We start from the raw sequence: 26,868 nt of genomic DNA on the forward strand, positions 1-26,868 counted from the left end.
ATTTGGGTGCATAGATCCTGAGAAATCAGTACCTCTGCCGTAATAACGGCCTTGATACGCCTGGGCATTGAGTTAAACAGGTACAGCTGCCCATGCAGCTTCAACACGGTACCACAGTTCATCAAGAGTAGTGACTGGTGTATTGTGACGAGCCAGTTGCTCGGCCACCATTGACCAGACGTTTTCAAATGGTGAGAGATGTGGAGAATGCGCTGGCCAGGGCAGCAGTCGAACGTTTTCTGTATCCAGAAAGGCCCGTACAGGACCTGCAACATGCGGTCGTGCATTATCCTGCTGAAATGTAGGGTTTCGCATGGATCGAATGAAGAGTAGAGCCACGGGTCGTAACACATCCGAAATGTAACGTCCATTGTTCGAAGTTCCGTCCATGTGAACAAGAGGTAACCAATGGCACCCCATACCATCGCGCCAGGTGATACGCCAGTATGGCGATGACGAATACATGCTTTCAATGTGCGTTGACCGCGATGTCGACAAACACGGATGCGACCATCATGATGCTGTAAACAGAACCTGGATTCATCCGAAAAAATGACGTTTTGCCATTCGTGACCTCAGATTCGTCGTTGAGTACACCATCGCAGGCGCTCCTGTCTGTGATGCAGCGTCAAGGGTAACCGCAGCTACGGTCACCGAGCTGATAGTCCAGGCTACTGCAAACGTCGTCGAACTGTTCGTGCAGATGGTTGTTGTCTTGCAAACGTCCCCATCTGTTGACTCAGGGATCGAGACATGGCTGATCGATCCGTTACACCCATGCAGATAAGATGCCTGTCATCTCGACTGCCAGTGATACGAGGCCATTAGGATCCTGCACGGCGTTCCGTATTACCCTCCTGAACCCACCGGTTCCATATTCTGCTAACAGTCATTGGACCTCGAGCAACGCGAGCAGCAATGTGGCGATACGCGCAACCGCGATAGGCTACAATCCGACCTTTATGAAAGTCGGAAACGTGATGGTACGCATTTCTCCTCCTTACACGGGATATCACAACAACGCTTCACCAGGCAACGCCGGTCAACTGCAGTTTGTGTATGTGAAATCGGTTGGAAAGTTTCCTCATGTCAGCTCGTTGCTCTGAAAAGGTAATCATTTGCATATCACAGCATCTTCGTCCTGTCGGTTAAATTTCGCGTCTGTAGCACGTCATCTTAGTGGTGTAGCAATTTTAATATCCAGTAGTGTATATTGTTGCGCAAGATTGCACTGTAGCGACTACGACGCGGAGATTACGACTGGCGTATTGCGTGTTGCAGCTCTCGAGGCGGAGTGCGGTGGATCGCCGTGGGCGACGGCTGCGCAGGAGGCGGCCGACGAGCAGAACGACGCGGAGATCCTGCGCGCTGTGCTCACCTCCGTGGCCGCCTGGGAGCGCCGACAGCGCCTCAAACACCGTCACAGGTAAACACGGCTGCGCGGACGCAGTCATGATTCATTTTCGGACAACACCTCACCCCGAAGCGGACACCCGTGGGTATACTAGCTCAGCTATACGGTGCTGAGCGGCAACCGTGTCACCCTCTGCCTTGCGGCGTCATTTACATGCGATATTTAGGACCGTGGGGTCAGCACTTAGCTCTACCTGTCGTTGTCGACTTCCCAGACCTGGAAACCTATACTTCCCACTCGAGCAGTTCCTCAAGTGCTAAATACACCTCTCTCTAGTAACCCCACCACGAAAAAAATCAATGGCAGTACCAGGAATTTTTTTAAATATGTTCTTTTATTCTTTTTTGTTGTTTTTTCATTTTTACTTTGAAACTAAAATTTCGTCGTTTCTTAGAACAAAGATAAATCTTTGCTCTTCAAAATAAATATTCTCCTTAAGTCGGTATTAGTAGACCTCTCTCCAGCAAGTAAAACAAAACAATGAAATACTTCAATTTTGAAAATAACGGAAAAAATAAGAATAACTTGTATCTAAAAACTGAAATTCTAGTCCTTAAAACGCAATATTGAACTTGGATATTAAGATGATTCTTTGGAAACAAAAATATGTTCATATCTAATTAAATGCACAGTGGCTAGCACACTGGACTCTCATTCAGGAGGAAACGGTTCAATCCCACGTCCGGCCATCCTGATTTAGGTTTTCCGTGATTTCCCTAAATCGCTCCAGGCAAATGCCGCGATGGTTCCTTTGAAATGGCACGGCCGTTTTCCTTCCCCGTCCTTCCCTAATCCGATGAGACCGAACACCTCGCTGTCTGGTCTCCTCCATCACACAACGCTATGTATCTAATAAAATACGTAACATTGTGTTCAGCTGTCAAGTATTTCTTTTCTAGTACTGTATTAGCGATCCACCTCGGCTTCGCAGGGGTAGCACGAAGTATATACGACACGACGACTTGTCTGGGATGGTGGTAATAAATTATTCGTCGTGAATCAGACTGCCTATCAGTGAAAAACGTATTCTGAATCCTCACAGTAATTTCTGAGATTAGTCTTGACATGCAAATTGAAAAAGACGCTGGAGGACTTTAAATTATCGTATATGAGCCAACTGGTATGAAATACTTACAAATTATATACGCAAAACCTTCCTCGTAAATCAGTCTATTCAACGTTGAAAACAGTATCAAAATCCCTACGGTTGTTCTTCACATTAGTCTTCACGAACAGACAGAAAAACGCGGATGGGGACGTTAATATATCAAGTGTACAGACAGATTACTGTATTTTATGCGGTTATATTTTCTTATATACACTCCTGGAAATTGAAATAAGAACACCGTGAATTCATTGTCCCAGGAAAGGGAAACTTTATTGACACATTCCTGGGGTCAGATACATCATATGATCACACTGACAGAACCACAGGCACATAGACACAGGCAACAGAGCATGCACAATGTCGGCACTGGTACAGTGTATATCCACCTTTCGCAGCAATGCAGGCTGCTATTCTCCCATGGAGACGATCGTAGAGATGCTGGATGTAGTCTTGTGGAACGGCTTGCCATGCCATTTCCACCTGGCGCCTCAGTTGGACCAGCGTTCGTGCTGGACGTGCAGACCGCGTGAGACGACGCTTCATCCAGTCCCAAACATGCTCAATGGGGGACAGATCCGGAGATCTTGCTGGCCAGGGTAGTTGACTTACACCTTCTAGAGCACGTTGGGTGGCACGGGATACATGCGGACGTGCATTGTCCTGTTGGAACAGCAAGTTCCCTTGCCGGTCTAGGAATGGTAGAACGATGGGTTCGATGACGGTTTGGATGTACCGTGCACTATTCAGTGTCCCCTCGACGATCACCAGTGGTGTACGGCCAGTGTAGGAGATCGCTCCCCACACCATGATGCCGGGTGTTGGCCCTGTGTGCCTCGGTCGTATGCAGTCCTGATTGTGGCGCTCACCTGCACGGCGCCAAACCCGCATACGACCATCATTGGCACCAAAGCAGAAGCGATTCTCATCGCTGAAGACGACACGTCTCCATTCGTCCCTCCATTCACGCCTGTCGCGACACCACTGGAGGCGGGCTGCACGATGTTGGGGCGTGAGCGGAAGACGGCCTAACGGTGTGCGGGACCGTAGCCCAGCTTCATGGAGACGGTTGCGAATGGTCCTCGCCGATACCCCAGGAGCAACAGTGTCCCTAATTTGCTGGGAAGTGGCGGTGCGGTCCCCTACGGCACTGCGTAGGATCCTACGGTCTTGGCATGCATCCGTGCGTCGCTGCGGTCCGGTCCCAGGTCGACGGGCGCGTGCACCTTCCGCCGACCACTGGCGACAACATCGATGTACTGTGGAGACCTCACGCCCCACGTGTTGAGCAATTCGGCGGTACGTCCACCCGGCCTCCCGCATGCCCACTATACGCCCTCGCTCAAAGTCCGTCAACTGCACATACGGTTCACGTCCACGCTGTCGCGGCATGCTACCAGTGTTAAAGACTGCGATGGAGCTCCGTATGCCACGGCAAACTGGCTGACACTGACGGCGGCGGTGCACAAATGCTGCGCAGCTAGCGCCATTCGACGGCCAACACCGCGGTTCCTGGTGTGTCCGCTGTGCCGTGCGTGTGATCATTGCTTGTACAGCCCTCTCGCAGTGTCCGGAGCAAGTATGGTGGGTCTGACACACCGGTGTCAATGTGTTCTTTTTTCCATTTCCAGGAGTGTATGTTTACTTCGTACTACGGTGTTTGTTATACACGATTTTCAGGCGATTAAAGTATATTTAGCGTAAGTATTCTTAGCATATTTCCAAAGATCTTCGTGTTATTTGCATTCTCTGCGATCTTCCAAAATTCGTACGGTAAATAAGAAAGGAAGTCATTGATATTAGCTTCTCTGTTTTCTACACTGATTGAAAAAAATCGATACACCCAGATGGAGTTGTGTGACATAAACGAAAGATGGAATCCGTGTTTCTACATCTAAAAGATGATGTCTATTCAAATCTCGCCCTAGTCACATTAGAATGGCGCTGGTAGGACCACTAGAAGGATGCAAATCAGATTTGATTTAAATATACGCTTCAGTAGTCGTGAGTGTTAATTACCTTTGAGGTAGGACGTAGTGAGTTAATGTTAGTCAAAAATGCCTTTAAGGTGACAAAGACGCCATTATCAGCACCTCATTGAGTTTGAACGAGGCATCTTACAGAGATACGAAAATCTGAATGTCCTTTCTGCGATATTGCAGAAATACTTGATACGAACGTAGCCACTGTGCATAATCTTTCGCAGCGGTGGTCACGAGAATGTACACTACTGGCCATTAAAATTGCTGCACCACGAAGTTGACGTGCTACAGACGCGAAATTTAACCGACAGGAAGCAGATGCTATGATATGGAAATGATTAGCTTTTCAGAGCATTCACACAAGGTTGGCGCCGGTGGCGACACCTACAACGTGCTGACATGATGAAAGTTTCCAACCGATTTCTCATACACAAACAGCAGTTGACAGGCGTTGCCTAGTGAAACGTTGTTGTGATGCCTCGTGTAAGGAGGAGAAATGCGTCCCATCCCGTTTCCAACTTTGATAAAGGTCGGATTGTAGCCTATATCGAAATTGCGGTTTATCGTATCGCGACATTGCTGCTCGCGTTGGTCGAGATCCAATGACTGATAGCAGAATATGGAATCGGTGGGTTCAGGAGGGTAATACGGAACGCCTTGCTGGATCCCAACGGCCTCGTATCACTAGCAGTCGAGATGACAGGCATCTTATCCGCATGGCTCTAACGGATCGTGCAGCCACGTCTCGATCCCTAAGTCAACAGATGGGGACGTTTGCAAGACAACAACCATCTGCACGAACAGTTCGACGACGTTGGCAGCAGCATGGACTATCAGCTCGGAGACCATGGCTGCGGTTACCCTTGACGCTGCATCACAGACAGGAGCGCATGTGATGGTGTACTCAACGACGAACCTGGGTGCACGAATGGCAAAACTTCATTTTTTCAAATGAATCCAGGTTCTGTTTGCAGCATCATGATGGTCGCATCCGTGTTTGGCGACATCCTGGTGAACGCACATTGGAAGCGTGTATTCATCATTGCCATACTGGCGCATCACCCGGCATGATGGTATGGGGTGTCATTGGTTACACATCTGGGTCACCTCTTGTTCGCATTGACGGCACTTTGAACAGTGGACGTTACATTTCGGATGTGTTACGACCCGTGGCTCTACCCTTCATTCGATCCCTGCGAAACCCTACATTTCAGCAGGATAATGCACGACCGCATGTTGAAGGTCCTGTACGGGCCTTTCTTGATACAGAAAATGTTAGACTGCTGCCCTGGCCAGCGCATTCTCCAGATCTCTCACCATTTGAAAACGTCTGGTCAATGGTGGCCGAGCAACTGGCTCGTCACAATACGCCAGTCACTACTCTTGATGAACTGTGGTATCGTGTTGAAGCTGCATGGGCAGCTGTAGCTGTACACGCCATCCAAGCTCTGTTTGACTCAATACCCAGGCGTATCAAGGCCGTTATTACGGCCAGAGGTGGTTGTTCTGGGTACTGATTTCTGAGGATGTATGCACCCAAATTGCGTGAAAATGTAATCTCCTGTCAGTTCTAGTATAATATATTAGTCCAATGACTACCCGTTTATCATCTGCATTTCTTCTTGGTGTAGCGATTTTAATGGCCAGTAGTGTACAATCGCAAGAAGACCGGGCGCCAGACGGCCATGTGGCACTACTGACAGTGAGAGGGAAGACCGTCGTATGGCTCTGGTGTGTCGTACTGCATCAGCAAACTGAGCAGCATTTGGCACCACTGTCACACTACGAACTGTTGCAAATTAGTTACTTTAAGAACAGCTCCGGGCTAGACGCCCTGTACCGTGCATTCCGAAAACCCCAAACCACAGTCATTTGCGTTTCAGTGGTGTTAAGCGAGAGCTCATTGGATAGCACGGTGGAAATCTCTTGTGTATTCTTATGAAAGTTGTTTTTGCCTCGGTGCCAGTGATTACCGCGTGCTGGTTAGGAGGCCAGTTGAGGGCCTACAACAAACCTGTTTGCGTTTAGACGCACTGGACCTACATCTGGTGTTATTGTCTGGGATGCGATTTAGTATGACAGCAGGAGCACTGTTGTGGTTATCCCACGCACCCTGACTGCAAATTAGTTCGTCAGTCTGACGATTCGACCAGTTGTGCTCCCATTCATGATCATCATTCCAGGGGGTGTTTTTCAACAGGATAAAACTCGCCTACACGCCACTGTTGCAACCCAACATGCCCTCTGTATTGGTGGGATTCGAACCGTCGCTTCGCCCTAAACTTTCTTGCCACGGCGAATGCCAATTGTTTGCATTTTTTCATTTTGTTCTTTATTATTCGTTGTATTCGGTCATAGCGGAGGTCGTATGAGATCCGTTGAAGTTCGTTGTTGATCCCTTTTCAATTTTTTTTATTACAGAGAGTAGCCAGCTCTCTGACCGAACACGCTCAGCTACCGTGCCGGCATTTGTTTGACTACAGTGACTTCTTGCGGTCGGTCCCTTCGCGCAGATATATCAGGTACATAATAGACGCATAAAACTTCTCATGCGGTTTTCTCGGAATTGCCAGAGCAGCGCACCTTACTACTTGCACATCGTTTTGTTTTAAAGGCTTAATGAAGGTGTTCAAAGTTTGAAGTAAATCTGTGATCCCAACGTCGTTGCCTCCCCTTATGAGGTTTTCCTCTGTATCTAACTTCAGAAAAATAGCAAGATGCATTGACGGAAAAGTAAGTGAAGGACCCAGAAGATACGGTCGGATGTCAATCAGATTTTCGTTAAGGTACAAACAATTGGTAGGTAGCAAAGTACTAGAGCTGCAGTTCTCTGTGACAATTAGGACGGTCACCAGCGTGCGTTACTGTTGTCCTTGTTCAGTGGTGTTACCAGGTCTGGTAAGTAATATAAGGGCGTGAACAGCGTCAGTTGTTGAGTTATTACTGCGAAGGACGTGGAGATGCCGCGTACACGTGTGAGACAGCGTTATCAGTACTCGACAGTTTCAAGGGGCCTTATTGAGGGCCCGCATCTCGTGGTCGTGCGGTAGCGTTCTCGCTTCCCACACCCGGGTTCCCGGGTTCGATTCCCGGCGGGTCAGGGATTGTCTCTGCCTCGTGATGGCTGGGTGTTGTGTGCTGTCCTTAGGTTAGTTAGGTTTAAGTAGTTCTAAGTTCTAGGGGACTGATGACCGTAGATGGTAAGTCCCATAGTGCTCAGAGCCATTTGAACAATTTTTTTAACCTTATTGACGGTCCCCACTAGGCCAGCTGGTCAAATCGCGAAGTATACAGATTTTGAGGAATTCGGATGTGACAGTGGTTCATTGTTGGAATGCATGGGAACGTGAGGGCATGCATACGTGTCAAGGTTCCGATCTGAACACCACAAGGCAGGATCGCCGTATTGTGCACGAAGCACATGGTAACCACTTCGCATCTGTGCCTGCCACGTAATGGACTCCTATTTTGGACCCCCTGCCCCCATGGTGAGATGTGGAGGGGCCCCGTCGCCCCCTCATTAGAGATGTTTGCCGCGTAGGCTGGTAAAAACAACTAAAAACGGAAATTTCGTTATTTGATTAAAACACTTTAATATACTATATAAATAAAACCTTTTTTTATTAAACGGTGTTTTTAACATTCGATTAAAGACATTTTATTTTAAACAAACCTGAGCAATATTCGGAGGGACGGACAGACAGGGACAGACAGACAGAAATGCTTCACGAACGGATTCCTAAAAAACTGTCCTTTCATTCACACGTTACCTACATTAAATGTCCTGAAACTTTACTTGCTTTTGCAGATGAAAGACAACATTGTTTGTACCTTTCTTTGAACCTTACGATTATGTAGGTTTTCAGTCTTTCTTTATACGATCATTAAGAGATTTTTTGTCGGTGAACTTCAGCGTAGCTTCCTTTCACAAACGGATAGCTTCTTGCTCTCACTTGTGTTTCGACTCTCTGTCGACATGCTGCTTAACATAGGTATTTTAAAAATTTTGATACAAATTCATGTCGAACACACTAACATCGGCCTTACGTGAGATGCAGAATATCACGATTGACTCACTGACTGACACCCTGTGTTTTCGGCCAGTGCTGCAGGGGGAACCCCCGAAATGAAATTTCACACCTGTGCGGCACTTACTTCAAATCTGGCATGCAGACGCGTAAAGCATTCAGTTCACTTCAGAGAGGCCACGAAGACTGGTGGGCACTTTCTGTGCGGCGCGGCATTAATTTTATAAAACAAAATGTTATCCATTATAGTAATGTGTGTTCTCTGAATTAAAAAATTGACGAGAGATTGTGATTGCCACCGTGCCCGCTTTAAATGAGATACGGTGAGATTTTGCCGAAACCCTTCCCCTCTCGCGCAATTAATGGACGTCCCCTATCAACACGACACAGAGGGCTGCGTTTGGAATGGTGCCATGACCGGAAAGCACGGGCCACTGATGAATGACGTCGCATTGTGTTCGGCAATGAAACGCGATACTGCACTACTCCGGATGAGCATCGTTGACGATCATGGCGTTGACCTATGGAGACGTCCGGAAGTGACGGTGTGGGAAACCGTCGGGTATGACTTGAGGCCACCGCTTGTACTGACTTGAGGAACTCTGGCGATACTTCACAGATCTCCTGCGCCGTCGTGTGTTACCTCCCGTGCAAAGTATCGTGCTATCTGCTATATCCGGTGCAAACGTCAGAGGAACAGGCGAGAAACGGTGACGACGCGAGGCGTAAAGACCGCCTGTGGCCGGGACTCAAACTCACGCCGGAATCGAGCAATGGGGCAGATGAACGGCGGACCCGACACAACGAGAAAAAGTCAATAGCAATTTACACGCTACATAAACGATCTGGTTGATGGTATTGACAGCGGCCTTAGACTGTATGCCGATGATGCTGTAGTCTACAGGAAAGTAGTGAAAGTTGTGAATAAATCAACGAGGATTTGCAGAAAATAAATGCTTGGTGTAATGGCTGGCAGTTATCTCTCAATATTAGTAAGTGTAACCTACTGCGTATAACAAGGCGAAAATCCCCATTAATGTACAAAATAAATGCCCAGTCTTTGGAAGCGGTAGCGTCCGTCAAGCATCTGGGTGTGACTATTCGAAATGATCTCAAATGGAATGGTCAGATTACACAAGTAACGGGTAAGGCGAACTCTAGATTGCGGTTTATTGGTAGAATCCTGAAGCGATGCAGTCCTTCAACAAAGGAAATTGCTTACAATACGTTAGTTTGTCCAGTCTTGGAGTATTGTTCGTCTGTATGGGACCCTTACCAGTTGGGTCTGATTCAAGAGATTGAGAAGGTCCAAAGAAGAGCGGCAAGATTCGTGACTGGTACATTTATCCATCGCGAGAGCGGTACAAATCTCATAGAAAGTTTGAATTAGGACACCCTTGCAAATAGATGGCGTGCTGAACAGAAGGGGCTGTTCACTAAATTCCGAAATCCGATCTTCACCGAGGATGTAGAGCATATATTATTACCACCAACTTTCAAATCGCGCAGTGATCACCATTCAAAGATAAGGGAGATAAGAGCTCGTACTGTTTTGCCTCGCGCGATCCGCGAGTGGAACAGTGGGTGGGGGGGGGGGGGGGGAATATGACTTTGTCACGAATTGTGCCCTCCGCCACACACCGCTTGGTGGCTAGGGGAGTGTATACAGGGTGTTTCAAAAATGACCGGTATATTTGAAACGGCAATAAAAACTAAACGATCAGCGATAGAAATACACCATTTGTTGCAATATGCTTGGGACAACAGTACATTTTCAGGCAGACAAACTTTCGAAATTACAGTAGTTACAATTTTCAACAACAGATGGCGCTGCAAGTGATGTGAAAGATATAGAAGACAACGCAGTCTGTGGGTGCGCCATTCTGTACGTCGTCTTTCTGCTGTAAGCGTGTGCTGTTCACAACGTGCAAGTGTGCTGTAGACAACATGGTTTATTCCTTAGAACAGAGGATTTTTCTGGCGTTGGAATTCCACCGCCTAGAACACAGTGTTGTTGCAACAAGACGAAGTTTTCAACGGAGGTTTAATGTAACCAAAGGACCGAAAAGCGATACAATAAAGGATCTGCTTGAAAAATTTCAACGGACTGGGAACGTGACGGATGAACGTGCTGGAAAGGTAGGGCGACCGCGTACGGCAACCACAGAGGGCAACGCGCAGCTAGTGCAGCAGGTGATCCAACAGCGGCCTCGGGTTTCCGTTCGCCGTGTTGCAGCTGCGGTCCAAATGACGCCAACGTCCACGTATCGTCTCATGCGCCAGAGTTTACACCTCTATCCATACAAAATTCAAACGCGGCAACCCCTCAGCGCCGCTACCATTGCTGCACGAGAGACATTCGCTAACGATATAGTGCACAGGATTAGCTTATTTTTACCTGGACGGCTTCGTCAATAAACAGAACTGGCGCATATGGGGAACCGAAAAGCCCCATGTTGCAGTCCCATCGTCCCTGCATCCTCAAAAAGTACTGGTCTGGGCCGCCATTTCTTCCAAAAGAATCATTGGCCCATTTTTTAGATCCGAAACGATTACTGCATCACGCTATCTGGACATTCTTCGTGAATTTGTGGCGGTACAAACTGCCTTAGACGACACTGCGAACACCTCATGGTTTATGCAAGATGGTGCCCGGCCACATCGCACGGCCGACGTCTTTAATTTCCTGAATGAATATTTCGATGATCGTGTGATTGCTTTGGGCTATCCGAAACATACAGGAGGCGGCGTGGATTGGCCTCCCTATTCGCCAGACATGAACCCCTGTGACTTCTTTCTGTGGGGACACTTGAAAGACCAGGTGTACCGCCAGAATCCAGAAACAATTGAACAGCTGAAGCAGTACATCTCATCTGCATGTGAAGCCATTCCGCCAGACACGTTGTCAAAGGTTTCGGGTAATTTCATTCAGAGACTACGCCATATTATTGCTACGCATGGTGGATATGTGGAAAATATCGTACTATGGAGTTTCCCAGACCGCAGCGCCATCTGTTGTTGAAAATTGTAACCACTGTAATTTCGAAAGTTTGTCTGCCTGAAAATGTACTGTTGTCCCAAGCATATTACAACAAACTGTGTATTTCTATCGCTGCTCGTTTAGTTTTTATTGCCGTTTCAAATATACCGGTCATTTTTGAAACACCCTGTATGTAGATATGCAGATAACGAAGTGCGACGAACTTTCGACACAAAGCTGTCAACAGATCGAGTACGAGCCACAGACCAAATCGAGAGCAGAGAGGAAAACCAATATCAAATAGTCAGTAGTACGGTGGAGACAGTAACGAACGCTGTCAGACGAAGTACACGACTGAATGAGCGGTATCTGCTCTTTTCCTAAAAGACAACACTAACTGTGTGTTTTGCACAGGCTAAGGTTTATAAAATTGTTCCTGCATTTCCTCGAAGTGTATTTGTGTTCACTCAACTGTTTTGTTTGTGATCTCTGCGACGTGAGCACTGACGCGTGTGTTTTGAGCCTGGCTCACTGCCGAAGCAGGTCGGGCCACCTGGTGGTCCGTCATCTGTGTTGCTGGTATCCCAGCCTTGAAACTAGCCGACTGTCAGACTGTCGCGAAGTTTCATAGAACCGCTAGGTAGTCTGTTTAATGCAATCCCTTATCGTGGGGATGCGTGATCCCTCGTACAAGGTACATGATTCACAATATCTGTTCAGAAGACATATAGTAACTGAATATGGCGCCTTGCTAGGTCGTAGCAAATGACGTAGCTGAGGGCTATGCTAAACTGTCTCGGCAAATGAGATCGTATGTAGACAGTGAACCATCCCTAGGAAATTCGGCTGTCCAACTGGGCGAGTGCTAGGGAGTCTCTCTAGACTAGACCTGCCGTGTGGCGGCGCTCGGTCTGCAATCACTGGTAGTGGCGACACGCGGGTCCGACGTATACTAACGGACCGCGGCCGATTTAAAGGCTACCACCTAGCAAGTGTGGTGTCTGGCGGTGACACCACATATTATAGCACTGGTCGCATCAGTGCTAGATATAGCGTAATTCCACAGAGTGGAGGAAGCGTTGATTCCAGATTTAATAGGGGTTAAAGTGCATTCAAACGGGCATGCGCTTTCCCGCAGACCTCACGAATATGCGGTTTCCAGGTCAGATGCCTATCAAGTGCTACCCATAGGTACTTAGCCGTGCGGGATCAGGGGACGGGGCCTCCCACGATTCGCAACGAGTGAAGCTCCTGGGCACTCTACGTCGCGTTATTACCACAGCCTGGTTTTTAGTGGCATTGAACTTATGGCGCCCTTTCTTAGCCCAGGCTCCTAGGACATCGTATGCCTCCTGTAAACGGCGACGAACAACGTCGAACCTTTGGGAACGCGCTTCGAGTGTGGTGTCATCTGCGTATAATACTAGGTATACCCTATCTGTGTGCGGTACATGGGCTGTATACAGGGAGTACAGCTGGGAGCCGAGAACCGACCCCTGCGGCATTCCCGCACGAATAGGCCTGTTAGCTGAGATGCCGTCTTCGGCACGAACGTGAAAAGTCCGGTCACGCAGGTAAGACGCGATGAGTCTGACATGCGACGTCGGAAACCTCAGCACAAAAAGTTGGTAGAGGAGGCCCTCGTGCCACACGCAGTCAGAGGCCTTGGAGATGTCAAGAAGCACCGCCCCTGAGTACTCCCGACGCTCCAGGGCTCCGATCACGTCCTCGATAACACACAGTAGTTGGTGTTGCGGTCGAGATGCGGCGGTATTTATGCCAGCTGTGAGGGACACTGTTGGCAGGTGTATTCACGTGGCGACACGGTGGGGCACTCAAGGCGAGTGCAGCGCTGCGGCGACATTGCTCTCTACCGGCCGTCGAGATCCAATTATTCCGGCGGGCATTGAACCTCCGCGCGGCCCGATACCAGATGATGATGATGATGATAATGATGAAGTTTTGGTTTGTGGGGCGCTCGGCTGCGCGGTCATTAGCACCCGTACAAAGTCCCAACTTTTTCGCAGTCCGCTTTCTTATACAGTCCAAAGTAGCCACTGTCACGAATGATGATGATGATGAATTGAAGAGGACAACACAAATACTCAGTCCCCAGGCAGAGAAAATCCCCATTCCGGCTGGGAATCGAACCTGGGATCCCGTGATCGAGAGGCAGCAACGCTAGCCCCTAGACGACGAGCCGCGGATCCGATACCAGGCTATCATTTTAAACACGACATTGCTCGTCTACACATAACACGTATCTCTATGAACTGGCTACGTGGTGTTGAGGTACTGTTGTGGCCAGCGAGCCGGCCGAAGTGGCCGTGCGGTTAAAGGCGCTGCAGTCTGGAACTGCAAGACCGCTACGGTCGCAGTTTCGAATCCTGCCTCGGGCATGGATGTTTGTGATGTCCTTAGGTTAGTTAGGTTTAACTAGTTCTAAGTTCTAGGGGACTAATGACCTCAGCAGTTGAGTCCCATAGTGCTCAGAGCCATTTTGTGGCCAGCGAGATACCAGCTCGAACGTCAGCTGCGTCCCAGCGCCAGCATCCAGGATGTCGAGGTCCAGTTACAACAGCTTTGGGCCCACTTCTTCAGGAGAGGATGCAACAACCTGGTCAGATAGGGTACAACGTCATACTGGTAAGTGGGCTCATACTACAAAGTTTTTAGCAAAATTGGTTCAAATGGCTCTGAGCACTATGGGACTATTTGGGGTCATCCGTCCCCTAGAACTTAGAACTACTTAAACCTAACTAACCTAAGGACATCACACACATCCGTGCCCGAGGCAGGATTTGAACCTGCGACCGTAGCGGTCGTGCGGTTTCAGACTGAAGCGCCTAGAACCGCTCGGCCACACCGACCGGATCTTAGCAAATTTGACTCGAATTTGTGATCACTCAGATAACATCACATACCCTCTCGACACGTGAAGTTTCATTTCGTTTCCTCCTTTGGATGCTTCACTTTTTTTCGTAGGACAGTAATACAGGGCTATTCAAAAAGAAGGAACAGATTTCAAACATTTATTGCTTCCAAACTACTAAAGACAGAAACATAGCTCCAACGTTCCTAGAAAGAGAAAAGTTCGCAATTGTATGCATTCAATGTGAGCTCCATGTGTTATACGACAAATATCAAAACGGTGGCTCATTTCCTGCCACACGCGAAGCAGCTGCTCTCTCGTTATCGAATTCACAGCGTCAACAATGAGATGTCGCAGACTTTCTTGAGCGTGTTTTTCGTAACCCCACAGATAAATTCTCTAAGGACGACCGACGTTACCTGAATGATACCATTCCAGGACGTTGGATTGGAAGAGCAGGAGCAGAAGATGAACGTTGTCGCCGGTGGACTACCAGGTTCAAATGGTTCCAATAGCTCTGAGCACAATGGGACTTAACATCTGAGGTCATCAGTCCCCTAGAACGTAGAACAACTTAAACCTAACTAACCTAAGGACATCGCACACATCCATGCCCGAAGCAGGATTCGAACCTGCGACCGTAGTGGTCTCGCGGTTCCAGACTGAAGCGCCTATAACCGCTCGGCCACAACGGCCGGCTGACTCCCAGGTCTCCAGACCTCTCACTTTGTGAGTTTTATCTGTGGGGTTACGTAACAGACAACCTTTTTATGCACCCTATGCCTGACACTCTAGAAAGTTTGCGACATCGCACTGTTGAAGCTCGATAGCGAGATACTAGATGCTTCGTGTGTGGCGGGGAATTAGCCACCGTTCTGATATTTGTCGTGGAACACATGGTGCTCACATTGAAAGCATAAAAATTTGAACTTTTATCTTTCCAGGAACTTTGGAACTGTGTCTCTATCTTTTGTAGTTTGGAAACAATAAATGTTTGAAATCTGTTCCTTCCTTCTGAATAGCCCTGTAGATTCACATTAGATCATTTAATCACTCTAAGACAAATAACTGCGAAGGCGTGGGAATTTAGCATAGGTGTGCCACATGTTATTTCTGGATTTCAAAAAGGCCCTTGATAGCATACGTCGGCAGACACTCCTAAATATAATGAGGGAATTTTAAATACTGTAAAAAAGTTAATCTGAGTAGTTAAAATGTGTATAGGCGATACTTTTTGTAGTATGTCGTGTAAGAGAAACTCAAAATTTCAAGGTGTACAGTAGGATGAGACAAGAGGATGTCATTTCACCTACTTTATTCATTGCGCGGCCCCTCCCGCCGGAGGTTCGAGTCCTCCCTCGGGCATGGGTGTGTGTGTCGTTCTTAGCATAAGTTAGTTTATGTAGTGTGTCTAGGGACAGACGACCTCAGCAGTTTGGTCCCATAGGAATCCACGCACATTTGAACATTTTTACTTTATTCAACCTTGTTTTAGAGAAGATCGATTGAGAATTTGATGCAAATAATCCACAAGGAATCCAACTAAATAAGGTGAACATTAGTAGACATGCCTACGCAAATGATGTAGTATAGTAATTCCAAAACATAAGTAATCAGAATAATGCAAAATTATTACAAAATCGCCCAGAGAAGAGGATTGCGTGTTAAAGAAGAAAAGACAGATTACCTGGCCATAAGTAAGAAAATCAGAAATGATGTAGTTTTGGCTGTAGATGGATTCACTTTGAAGACTATTGACCGCTTCAAGTACTGAGATACTATTTTCAGTAATATCAATAGATCGGACATAGAAATAGATGCCCATCTAGAAACAACGAACAATACACACTTTAGTTTCACCAAATTCTAATCAAAAGATCACTTAGTACTAGCTTCAAAATGTGCTTGTATCAGTAACACTGTAAGGATGTGAAGCATTAATATTTGAATATAAATTTGAAGCAAAACTATTAAAATTCGAAAGAAAAGTACTAAGGAAAATTTTTGGACATGTACATGATAAAAATAACATGGAATGGAGAGTAAGAAATAAGGAAATATGTTCGAAAACCATAACATCGTGGAAGTACTAAAGAAGAGAAGGTTGAACTGGGCAGGCCGTATAGCAAGAATGGTGGAGAACAGAGAAGCTAGAATAACATTCTGCAGACCAGTAGGTGGAACGAGAGGAAGAGGAAGACCCAGAATTAAGCGGGGAGATAACATCCAAAAAGACACAGCTAGGACGAACATCATCAGAAAATTTGTCATTTGCTATTGTTAAAAAAATGACAGCTCGGAAACTGGCCGAGTAGTAGTTTTACAGTGGGCGTTTAAAGAAACAGTGTTGTGAAAAATGACCAGTTTAGTTCAAAGTTTTCGTTGTATCATTCTTTACAATTTTCGTAAAAGTTTAAGTCATTCGGTGGATGATTTTTTACGATTTTCATAAAGACATAACCCAACTAAAATGCCTCGAATCGATTCGTTCAGCGTTTGGAATCCAATCTTATTCAGAAAAGACTGTTCGATATTGGTTTGTAGAATTTAGTCATAGTCATAATTTCGTCAGCGATGAATTTCGTTGAGGTCGATCAAAATCGCTTGTTGCAAATAAAATTGATATTGTGCGCAAAATGATATTATGTAGCGTAACGTAAGGTAGACCCAACGTTACACGTATCGCAGACTGCAGTACGTTTGGTTTTGCATCTAAGAAAAAGATGTGTTCATGGTGTATTCCCTACAATACGGCGGACAGCCTCGTATTAATTAATGTTAGAAAACCCTCAAAAAAGTCAACCAAGGAAACACAAAATCCGCATACAACGTCCTCACAGGAGGCGAACCTTTGACATACTCGTACGAACCGGAAACTAAGCAGTAGTCAACTATTTGCGTGGTTCGATTTGAACAGAAACCAACAAGAGTGGTTCGTTCGCGGACCTCCTGCAACAAAAGGATGACCGCTTCCTTGGTTGATGCACTATATGTCACAGCCATTGCTTTGGAGTTTAGAAAGATCACAAACGGCTTCGGCCGAGCATTAGTCTATACGACAAACTTTGCCACAGGTCATCAATGAAATCAGGAAAAACAATCGCAAACGTCGCACCATTCTTTATCGTGAAAATAACAGCTGTCACAGCACGTCAGACGTTTGAAGGGTGGAAATGTTAAATCCCACATTTGACAGGGGAATAAAAAAACAATGTATCTCTTTTTTACATAATTTATTTATATCCAAAAAATTGAGAAGGCATTCTGATACCACAGAATTATGCTGCTCGCTTCATCAATGCAAAAATTAATGAGACAAATTAGAGAATAAACAATTTATTTAAAACTTTCGAAATGTCATACCAGGGAACTAACTGTTTCTAAGTCCAGTAACAAAGTTTTTGTCTCAAGTTGCTGTAACACTGACGCACGACGTTTAATGTCTGATATAGCAGTAATGTTTTAACTAGTGGGATGATAGACAACAATAACCATTTCTTACCTCTTTTTAATATTGTACAAGATAATAACAAAATTAAATTCTAGAAAAAATCCCTCAGTATTGAGTTTTGTTTCCTACTCAACTGCATTGTTGGTATCAGATGTTGCTTAGTTTACTGTAGAGCTTCCTGTGCTTTAGTGAAACAAATGGTTACATCGTCAAAAGGTCTTTATATTTTGCAACTGATAAACATAGTTGGTCTGAGACGAAGTACGGCAAAACATTCATCAGCCATAGCCTTTCCTCGTTTTGATATATTGACATTTTTCAATCCTTCTGTTTCAGAGTAAGTAATTCGGTAGGTATTTGAAACAGATGAGTATGAGATACTTTGATCATACTGCACTTTGAGATATTACACACCGCCTTTGAGCCTTCCAAGGCCTGTTCGGACGGAGTTTAGGGTTTAGTTTAGTTCTTTAACAACAATGTTTCACCAGAAGCTTTAAAATCAAAGGAGTCAGTTTTGCACATTTGAATTAAATGGACTGAGTTTATAACTTTAGCTGGCTCAACAATTTTGCAGAGCGAAGACTTTAACACATGGCACTTGTAACTCTAGGGAGAGACACTGCTTGGTCCGAACTCCATGCACCATCTAGCAACGAATGTCTCAAATATTTTCTTCGCGATTTGGTACTTGGAACAAGTTTAGGGATATGCAACAGAAAACCGAGAACGTAATGGTATAAAAATGTTTTTTTTTATTAAAAAATTTCATCTAGAACGTCTGTCATGTCCATTCTTCAGTTGATAATTCGACAGGAAAAAAGCATCGAGTTCATGTCTCATTGGCCGCATTCACATGACTTATTTCCTCACGATTTCTTTTCGTTTCCTGTTATCAAATAACAAATACGTTGACAGCGTGTTTCATCAACTTACGGAATGGTTGAATCCTTCGAAAACCATTTCTTTTTTTTGAGGCACTGACATAAGAATGAAACAATGTTCCAAAGAATTGCTTCCAGTGCATGCGAAAGTATGTAAATTTTAAGGGCGAATATTTTGGAGAACAGTAAAACGATTTGTATACATTTTTTTCTATCATTGTTTTTGCAAGAATTTAAAATGTGGCTCTGCTATTCGCAGCACTGATTTGTTTCTGAAGTTTTTATGTGATTATGAGAATCATTTCTAACCACGTTACCAAGAAATAAAAAATAACCGTGTGGCAGCCTATGTTGGGACGATAACTGCCTAGTCCGAGTGCTGCTGGAAATGGGCTAGGGTCTCCCATCGGGTAGACCGTTCGCCTGGTGCAAGTCTTTCGAGTTGACGCCACTTCGGCGACTGCGTGTCGATGGGGATTAAATGATAATGACAACACAAAACCAAGTTCCTGAACGGAGATAATCTCCGACCCAGCCGGGAACCAGGGCCGCTAGGTATGACATTCCGTTGCGCTGACCACTCAGCTACCAGTGGCGGACACCACGAAATAGATTATCGCGAAATGGTGCTGGATTCTTAATCGGCTACAGCTGGACGTAGCCCGCATCCGGCCATACTGATCGAGGTTTTCCGCGGTTTCCCTAAATAACGTCAGATGACTGCGATTTATTCATATTTTTTTCTTCATTGTTGTTTCATCCCCCTCGCCGCATATGGGCGGAGGGTGGGCTGCCAGCTGTGCAGTCAACCCCCTCTTAACCGAAAGGGTTTATACAAACCCAATAGGTGGCCGAGCGGTTCTCGGCGCTACAGTCTGGAACCGCGCGACCGCTACGGTCGCAGGTTCGAACCTGCCTCGGGCATGGATGTGTGTGATGTTCTTAGATTAGTTAGGTTTAAGTAGTTTTAAGTTATAGGGGACTGATGGAGTTAAGTCCCATAGTGCTCAGAGCCATTTGAACCAAACCCAAGACGAAAACAATAAATTAAAATACAGGAAATGTATTTGCAGTTGCGAATATGAACCACAGTCGACTGCGTTGGAACGACGAGAATGAAATTTTGTGCCAGAGTGGAACTCGAACTCGTATTTCCCGCTTTACGTCAGCGGTCGCCTTAACTGCTTCGGCTATCTGTGCACGAATCACGTCCAGACCCAAACCTCTGTATGTCGTCGTCCATGTGTCACGCAAGCTGCACTCGTACGTCCAGGTATGTCCGAAGGGGCAGTGCATCGTACTTATTAATAACGGGGGCACTGCTATTTCGTAATAAATTAGAAGGTGAACTATTAGCAAATGATTTTAATGTTTGTGAAAGGATGAATTTTATAAAGGTTTTTATGTAAAAGAAACTAGATTTCCTTCGTTTAAAAAAATAAATCAGGAAAAAACTAAAAGGTAAAATAAAAATATAAAGAATTCCTCTAAAACAGGCGCAGCCGATTTTCTACCCCATTCCTGCCCAGCTGAGCTTCGGATCGGATGCCCTAGATTTGGACACGGCGCTTAGCTCATGCCTTCTGCCGTCTCTACATTTTTCGTGTGCTTTTACTAGAACTGAGAGGAAAGGAAATTACGCGCGCAAACTTGACAGCGTATGTTAAGAGTTATTTGTGATACGGAAGTAGCGCTTGACGGTGTGTAGGAAGAGAAAGTAACTAAGCCGCCCTAGAAAGTAAGCTGCACCACGTTATAGCGAAGCGCTACTGCACACCCACACCCACACCCGCGGCTCTAGCTGAGGCGAGAGTGGTAGAGGTGACGCGACACGCGCTCGCGAAAGGCAGTCAGCGGAACCAAACGGTCGCTTGTTCTACCGACATGCGTCTGGCGCCTGACTTCCCACAATCGACTCAGCTCGTTCCTAACGAAAAATGTGAAAGCGAGACTAACCAACTGGCACAGATTTCCCTATCGCAGAAACTTTTTATCCGTAGAGACTGCGGATTTGTTTGAGGAACGAATGCTTCTTGCAGCATCAGGTGTGGATCGAGAGTTAGAGTCTGGGCAGAGGAGGGGGAGGCACATTCTGTTATTGCCCTCTCCTCCTCCACGCCAATAATGGCTCGCTGGCGCTCCTATTATTATTGTACCAGAGACGCCTAAGATATTAATAACAGTAACAATAAAAATCAATAAAACTAAACCTGAATGAGATTTTCACTCTGCAGCCGAGTGTGCACTGATACGAAACTGCCTGGCAGATTAAAAACTGTGTGCCGGACCGAGACTCGAACTCGGGGCCTTTACCTTTCGCAGGCAAGTGCTCTACCATTTTTTTTCCTCGATATACACTCCTGGAAATGGAAAAAAGAACACATTGACACCGGTGTGTCAGACCCACCATACTTGCTCCGGACACTGCGAGAGGGCTGTACAAGCAATGATCACACGCACGGCACAGCGGACACACCAGGAACCGCGGTGTTGGCCGCCGAATGGCGCTAGCTGCGCAGCATTTGTGCACCGCCGCCGTCAGTGTCAGCCAGTTTGCCGTGGCATACGGAGCTCCATCGCAGTCTTTAACACTGGTAGCATGCCGCGACAGCGTGGACGTGAACCGTATGTGCAGTTGACGGACTTTGAGCGAGGGCGTATAGTGGGCATGCGGGAGGCCGGGTGGACGTACCGCCGAATTGCTCAACACGTGGGGCGTGAGGTCTCCACAGTACATCGATGTTGTCGCCAGTGGTCGGCGGAAGGTGCACGTGCCCGTCGACCTGGGACCGGACCGCAGCGACGCACGGATGCACGCCAAGACCGTAGGATCCTACGCAGTGCCGTAGGGGACCGCACCGCCACTTCCCAGCAAATTAGGGACACTGTTGCTCCTGGGGTATCGGCGAGGACCATTCGCAACCGTCTCCATGAAGCTGGGCTACGGTCCCGCACACCGTTAGGCCGTCTTCCGCTCACGCCCCAACATCGTGCAGCCCGCCTCCAGTGGTGTCGCGACAGGCGTGAATGGAGGGACGAATGGAGACGTGTCGTCTTCAGCGATGAGAGTCGCTTCTGCCTTGGTGCCAATGATGGTCGTATGCGTGTTTGGCGCCGTGCAGGTGAGCGCCACAATCAGGACTGCATACGACCGAGGCACACAGGGCCAACACCCGGCATCATGGTGTGGGGAGCGATCTCCTACACTGGCCGTACACCACTGGTGATCGTCGAGGGCACACTGAATAGTGCACGGTACATCCAAACCGTCATCGAACCCATCGTTCTACCATTCCTAGACCGGCAAGGGAACTTGCTGTTCCAACAGGACAATGCACGTCCGCATGTATCCCGTGCCACCCAACGTGCTCTAGAAGGTGTAAGTCAACTACCCTGGCCAGCAAGATCTCCGGATCTGTCCCCCATTGAGCATGTTTGGGACTGGATGAAGCGTCGTCTCACGCGGTCTGCACGTCCAGCACGAACGCTGGTCCAACTGAGGCGCCAGGTGGAAATGGCATGGCAAGCCGTTCCACAGGACTACATCCAGCATCTCTACGATCGTCTCCATGGGAGAATAGCAGCCTGCATTGCTGCGAAAGGTGGATATACACTGTACTAGTGCCGACATTGTGCATGCTCTGTTGCCTGTGTCTATGTGCCTGTGGTTCTGTCAGTGTGATCATGTGATGTATCTGACCCCAGGAATGTGTCAATAAAGTTTCCCCTTCCTGGGACAATGAATTCACGGTGTTCTTATTTCAATTTCCAAGAGTGTAGTTCGTTGCGTTTGGTCTAGGCGGACGTCACAAGACATCCGTTCAAGTTGATCATTGGTTCCTTGACTCTGTTTTTTTATTACAGAGAGCACGCAGCTCTCTGACTGAACACGCTAAGCTACCGTGCCGGCTGCCATCTGAGCTACCCGTGCACGAGTCACGACCCGTCCTCACAGCTTCAGTTCTGCCAGTACCTCGTCTCCTACCTTCCAAGCTTCACAGAAGCTCTTCTGCGAACCTTGCAGAACTAGCACGCCTGGAAGAAAGGATATTGCGAAGACATGGCTTAGCCACAGCCTGGGGGATGTTTCCAGAATGAGATTTTCACTCTGCAGCCGAGTGTGCGCTGATACGAAACTTCCTGGCAGATAAAAACTGTGTGACGGACCGAGACTCGTACTCGGGACCTATTGCCTTTCGCGGGCAAGTGCTCTATGGTCCCGAGTTCGAGTCTCGGTCCGGCACACAGTTTTAATCTGCCAGGAAGTTTCAATACTAAATCTGTAATCATTTAACAGCTTACAGGGGCAATAAAAATTTTATTTCCAATATTTAATATAATTATTGACCAAATTTAAAGCTTTAAAATGCTCTCATAATATTCTTGTTAAGAGGGATAATCTCATGTTAAAGATTCAACATTTTGTATACAGTGTGTGTCATAATTAATGGCACAAACGTGTACAGTTGAAAGTAGGCGGTACCAGAAGATAAAGAGTCTCAGTAAACATGGGCTACAAAATGCATACCTTAAGAGCTATGGGAACTTCATCTTCAATACCGTGAAAAAATCTCTTCTACTTCAAGCCCTTTGTTTTCCATATTTTGAAAGGTGGTAGCACGGACCAGAAAGAGAAAAAAAATATTTAGCAGGCATGGGCTCTGTAGTGCATATCTAGAGATCTATGAGCACTTGTTCGGTGACGATGATGATGATGATGTTTGGTTTGTGGGGCGCTCAACTGTGCGGTTATCAGCGCCCGTACCAAGTCCCAACCTTTGCTCAGTCCAATCTCGCCACTTTCATGAATTATGTTGAAATGAAGAGGACAACACAAACAACCAATCATCTCGAGGCAGGTGAGCTTGTTCGGTAGAACAGATGTTTCACATAAGCGAAGATGAACTGCTCGTAGATCTTAACATATGCTCTTTAGAGCCCATGTCTACTGGACACTTTTATCTCATTTTGGTCCGTACTAGACCTTCCCAACGTATGGAAAGCAAAGAGCTTGCCGTTGAAGAGATACAGTGAAGTGACAAAAGTCATGGGATACCGATATGTACATATATAGCTGGCGGTAGCATCGCGCACACAAGGTATAAAATGGTAGAGCATAGCGGAGCTATCATTTGCACTCAGGTAATTCAAGTGAAAAGGTTTCCGACGTGATTATGGCCGCGTGACGGGAATAACAGACTTTGAACGCAAAATGGTAGCTGGAGCTAGACGCAAGGGGCATTTCATTTCGTAAATCGCTAAGGAATTCGATATTCCGATACCCACAGTGTCAAGAGTGTGCCGAGAATTCCTCTCACCACGGACAACGCAGTGGCCGACGGCCTTCACTTAACGGCCGACAGCAGCGGCGTTTGCGTAGCGTTGTCAGTGCTAATAGACAAGCAACACTGCGTGAAATAACAGCAGAAATCAGTGTGGGACGTACGACGAACGTATTCGTTAGGACAGTGAGGCGAAATTTGGCGTTAATGGACTATGGCAGCAGACGAACGATGTCAGTGCCTTTACTACCAGCACGACATCACCTGCGGGGCCTTTCATGGGCTCATGACCATATCGGTTGAACCCTAGACGAACGGAAAGCCGCGGCCTGGTCGGATGAGTCCTTATTTCGAGTTGATGGTACGCTTCGAGTGTGGAGCAAACCCCACGAAGCCATGGACTTAAGTTGTCGTCAAGGCACTGTGCAAGCTGGTGGTGGCTCCATAATGGTGTGGGTTGTGTTTACATGGAATGGACTGGGTCTTATGGCCCTACGGAACCGGTCATTGACTGGAAATGGTTATGTTCAGCTACTTGGAGACCATTTGAAGCTATTCGTGGACTTCATGTTTCCAAACAACGATCGAATTTTTATGGGTGACAATACGCCCTGTCACCAGGCCAAAATTGTTTGCGGCTGCTTTGAGGAACATTCTGGACAGTTCGAGCGAATTATTTGGCTACCCAGATCGCCCGACATGAATCCCATCGGACATTCACGGTACACAATCGAGAGATCAGTTCGTTCACAAAATCGTGCACCGGCAACACTTTCGCAATCATGGACGGCTATAGAGGCAGCATGGGTCAATATTTCTGCAGGGGACTTCCAAGGCCTTGTTGAGTCCATGCCATGTCGAGTCGCTGCACTACGCCGGTCAAAAGGAGGTCCCACACGATATTAGGAGGTATCCACGACTTTTGCCACCACTGTGTATCTTTCACAGTATGGGGATCAAGAAGTGCTCATAGCTCTTAAGGTATGCGTTTTAGAACCAATGCTTACTAAGAGTTTTTAGCTTCTTTTATCGTGTACTTTCAACTGTAGGCGTTTAAGTCGTGAACTATGATATACCGTGTACATCTTGCAACAGCGTAACTCGCGGCGCGCAAATTATCCAGACTATATGCATCCCCTATTTGAGAATGAGAGTGCTTACCGACGTCCAACAAAAATTATTTCAAACCTTTCCGAAGCTTTTTCTCGCTGACACCCCACCAAATTTAAGGAAAAAAGATTATCACATCCTACATTTTCGCTGTTCGAGCAGTAAAACTTCAGCATCCGGTTTGACGTTCTGATTCATTACTTCTGTATACTAACTCTATACGCAGCACATGTTCCAGAAATTATCCATATATACGACTAAATGTACTTGTAAAATCATATCATTATACGACACGTCCTACCCCCATGAACCATGGACCTTGCCGTTGGTGGGGAGGCTTGCGTGCCTCAGCGATACAGATGGCCGTAGCGTAGGTGCAACCACAACGGAGGGGTATCTGTTGAGAGGCCAGACAAACGTGTGGTTCCTGAAGAGGGGCAACAGCCTTTTCAGTAGTTGCAGGGACAACAGTCCGGATGATTGACTGATCTGGCCTTGTAACACTAACCAAAACGGCCTTGCTGTGCTGGTACTGCGAACGGCTGAAAGCAAGGGGAAACTACAGCCGTAATTTTTCCCGAGGGCATGCAGCTTTACTGTATGGTTGAATGATGATGGCGTTCTCTTGGGTAAAATATTCCGGACGTAAAATAGTCCCCCATTCGGATCTCCGGGCGGGGACTACTCAGGAGGACATCGTTATCAGGAGAAAGAAAACTGGCTTTCTACGGATCGGAGCGTGGAATGTCAGATCCCTTAATCGGGCAGGTAGGTTAGAAAATTTAAAAAGGGAAATGGATAGGTTAACGTTAGATATAGTGGGAATTAGTGAAGTTCGGTGGCAGGAGGAACAAGACTTCTGGTCACGTGATTACAGGGTTATAAATACAAAATCAAATAGGGGTAATGCAGGAGTAGGTTTAATAATGAATAAAAAAATAGGAGTGCGGGTAAGCTACTACAAACAGCATAGTGAACGCATTATTGTGGCCAAGATAGACACGAAGCCCACGCCTACTACAGTAGTACAAGTTTATACGCCAACTAGCTCTGCAGATGATGAAGAAATTGATGAAATGTATGATGAGATAAAAGAAATTATTCAGGTAGTGAAGGGAGACGAAAATTTAATAGTCATGGGTGACTGGAATTCGAGAGTAGGAAAAGGGAGAGAAGGAAACATAGTGGGTGAATATGGATTGTGGGAGAGAAATGAAAGAGGAAGCCGTCTGGTAGAATTTTGCACAGAGCATAACTTAATCATAGCTAACACTTAGTTCAAGAATCACGAAAGAAGGTTGTATACATGGAAGAATCCTGGAGATACTAGAAGGTATCAGATAGATTATATAACGGTAAGACAGAGATTTAGGAACCAGGTTTTAAATTGTAAGACATTTCCAGGGGCAGATGTGGATTCAGACCACAATCTATTGGTTATGAACTGCAGATTGAAACTGAAGAAACTGGAAAAAGGTGGGAATTTAAGGTGATGGGACCTGGATAAACTGACTAAACCAGAGGTTGTACAGAGTTTCAGGGAGAGCATAAGGGAAAAATTGACAGGAATGGGGGAAATAAATACAGTAGAAGAAGAATGGGTAGCTCTGAGAGATGAAATAGTGAAGGCGGCAGAGGATCAAGTAGGTAAAAAGACAAGGGCTAGTAGAAATCCTTGGGTAGCAGAAGAAATATTGAATTTAATTGATGAAAGGAGAAAATATAAAAACGCAGTAAATGAAGCAGGCAAAAAGGAATAC

General features: G+C 46.5%; 1 protein-coding gene across 1 annotated transcript in view; it reads left to right on the forward strand.

The window, feature by feature from the left end:
- Window positions 1-26,868, forward strand: part of LOC124721833 — a 350,749-nt gene that overhangs the window by 171,866 nt on the left and 152,015 nt on the right. The window contains exon 2 of the mRNA XM_047246959.1: window positions 1,282-1,426. Within this exon, the coding sequence (XP_047102915.1) occupies window positions 1,282-1,426 (145 nt within the window). The remainder of the gene's footprint in view (window positions 1-1,281; window positions 1,427-26,868) is intronic.

Source organism: Schistocerca piceifrons, chromosome X, assembly GCF_021461385.2.
Source record: "Schistocerca piceifrons isolate TAMUIC-IGC-003096 chromosome X, iqSchPice1.1, whole genome shotgun sequence".
NCBI classification, from domain to species: Eukaryota; Metazoa; Arthropoda; class Insecta; order Orthoptera; family Acrididae; genus Schistocerca; species Schistocerca piceifrons.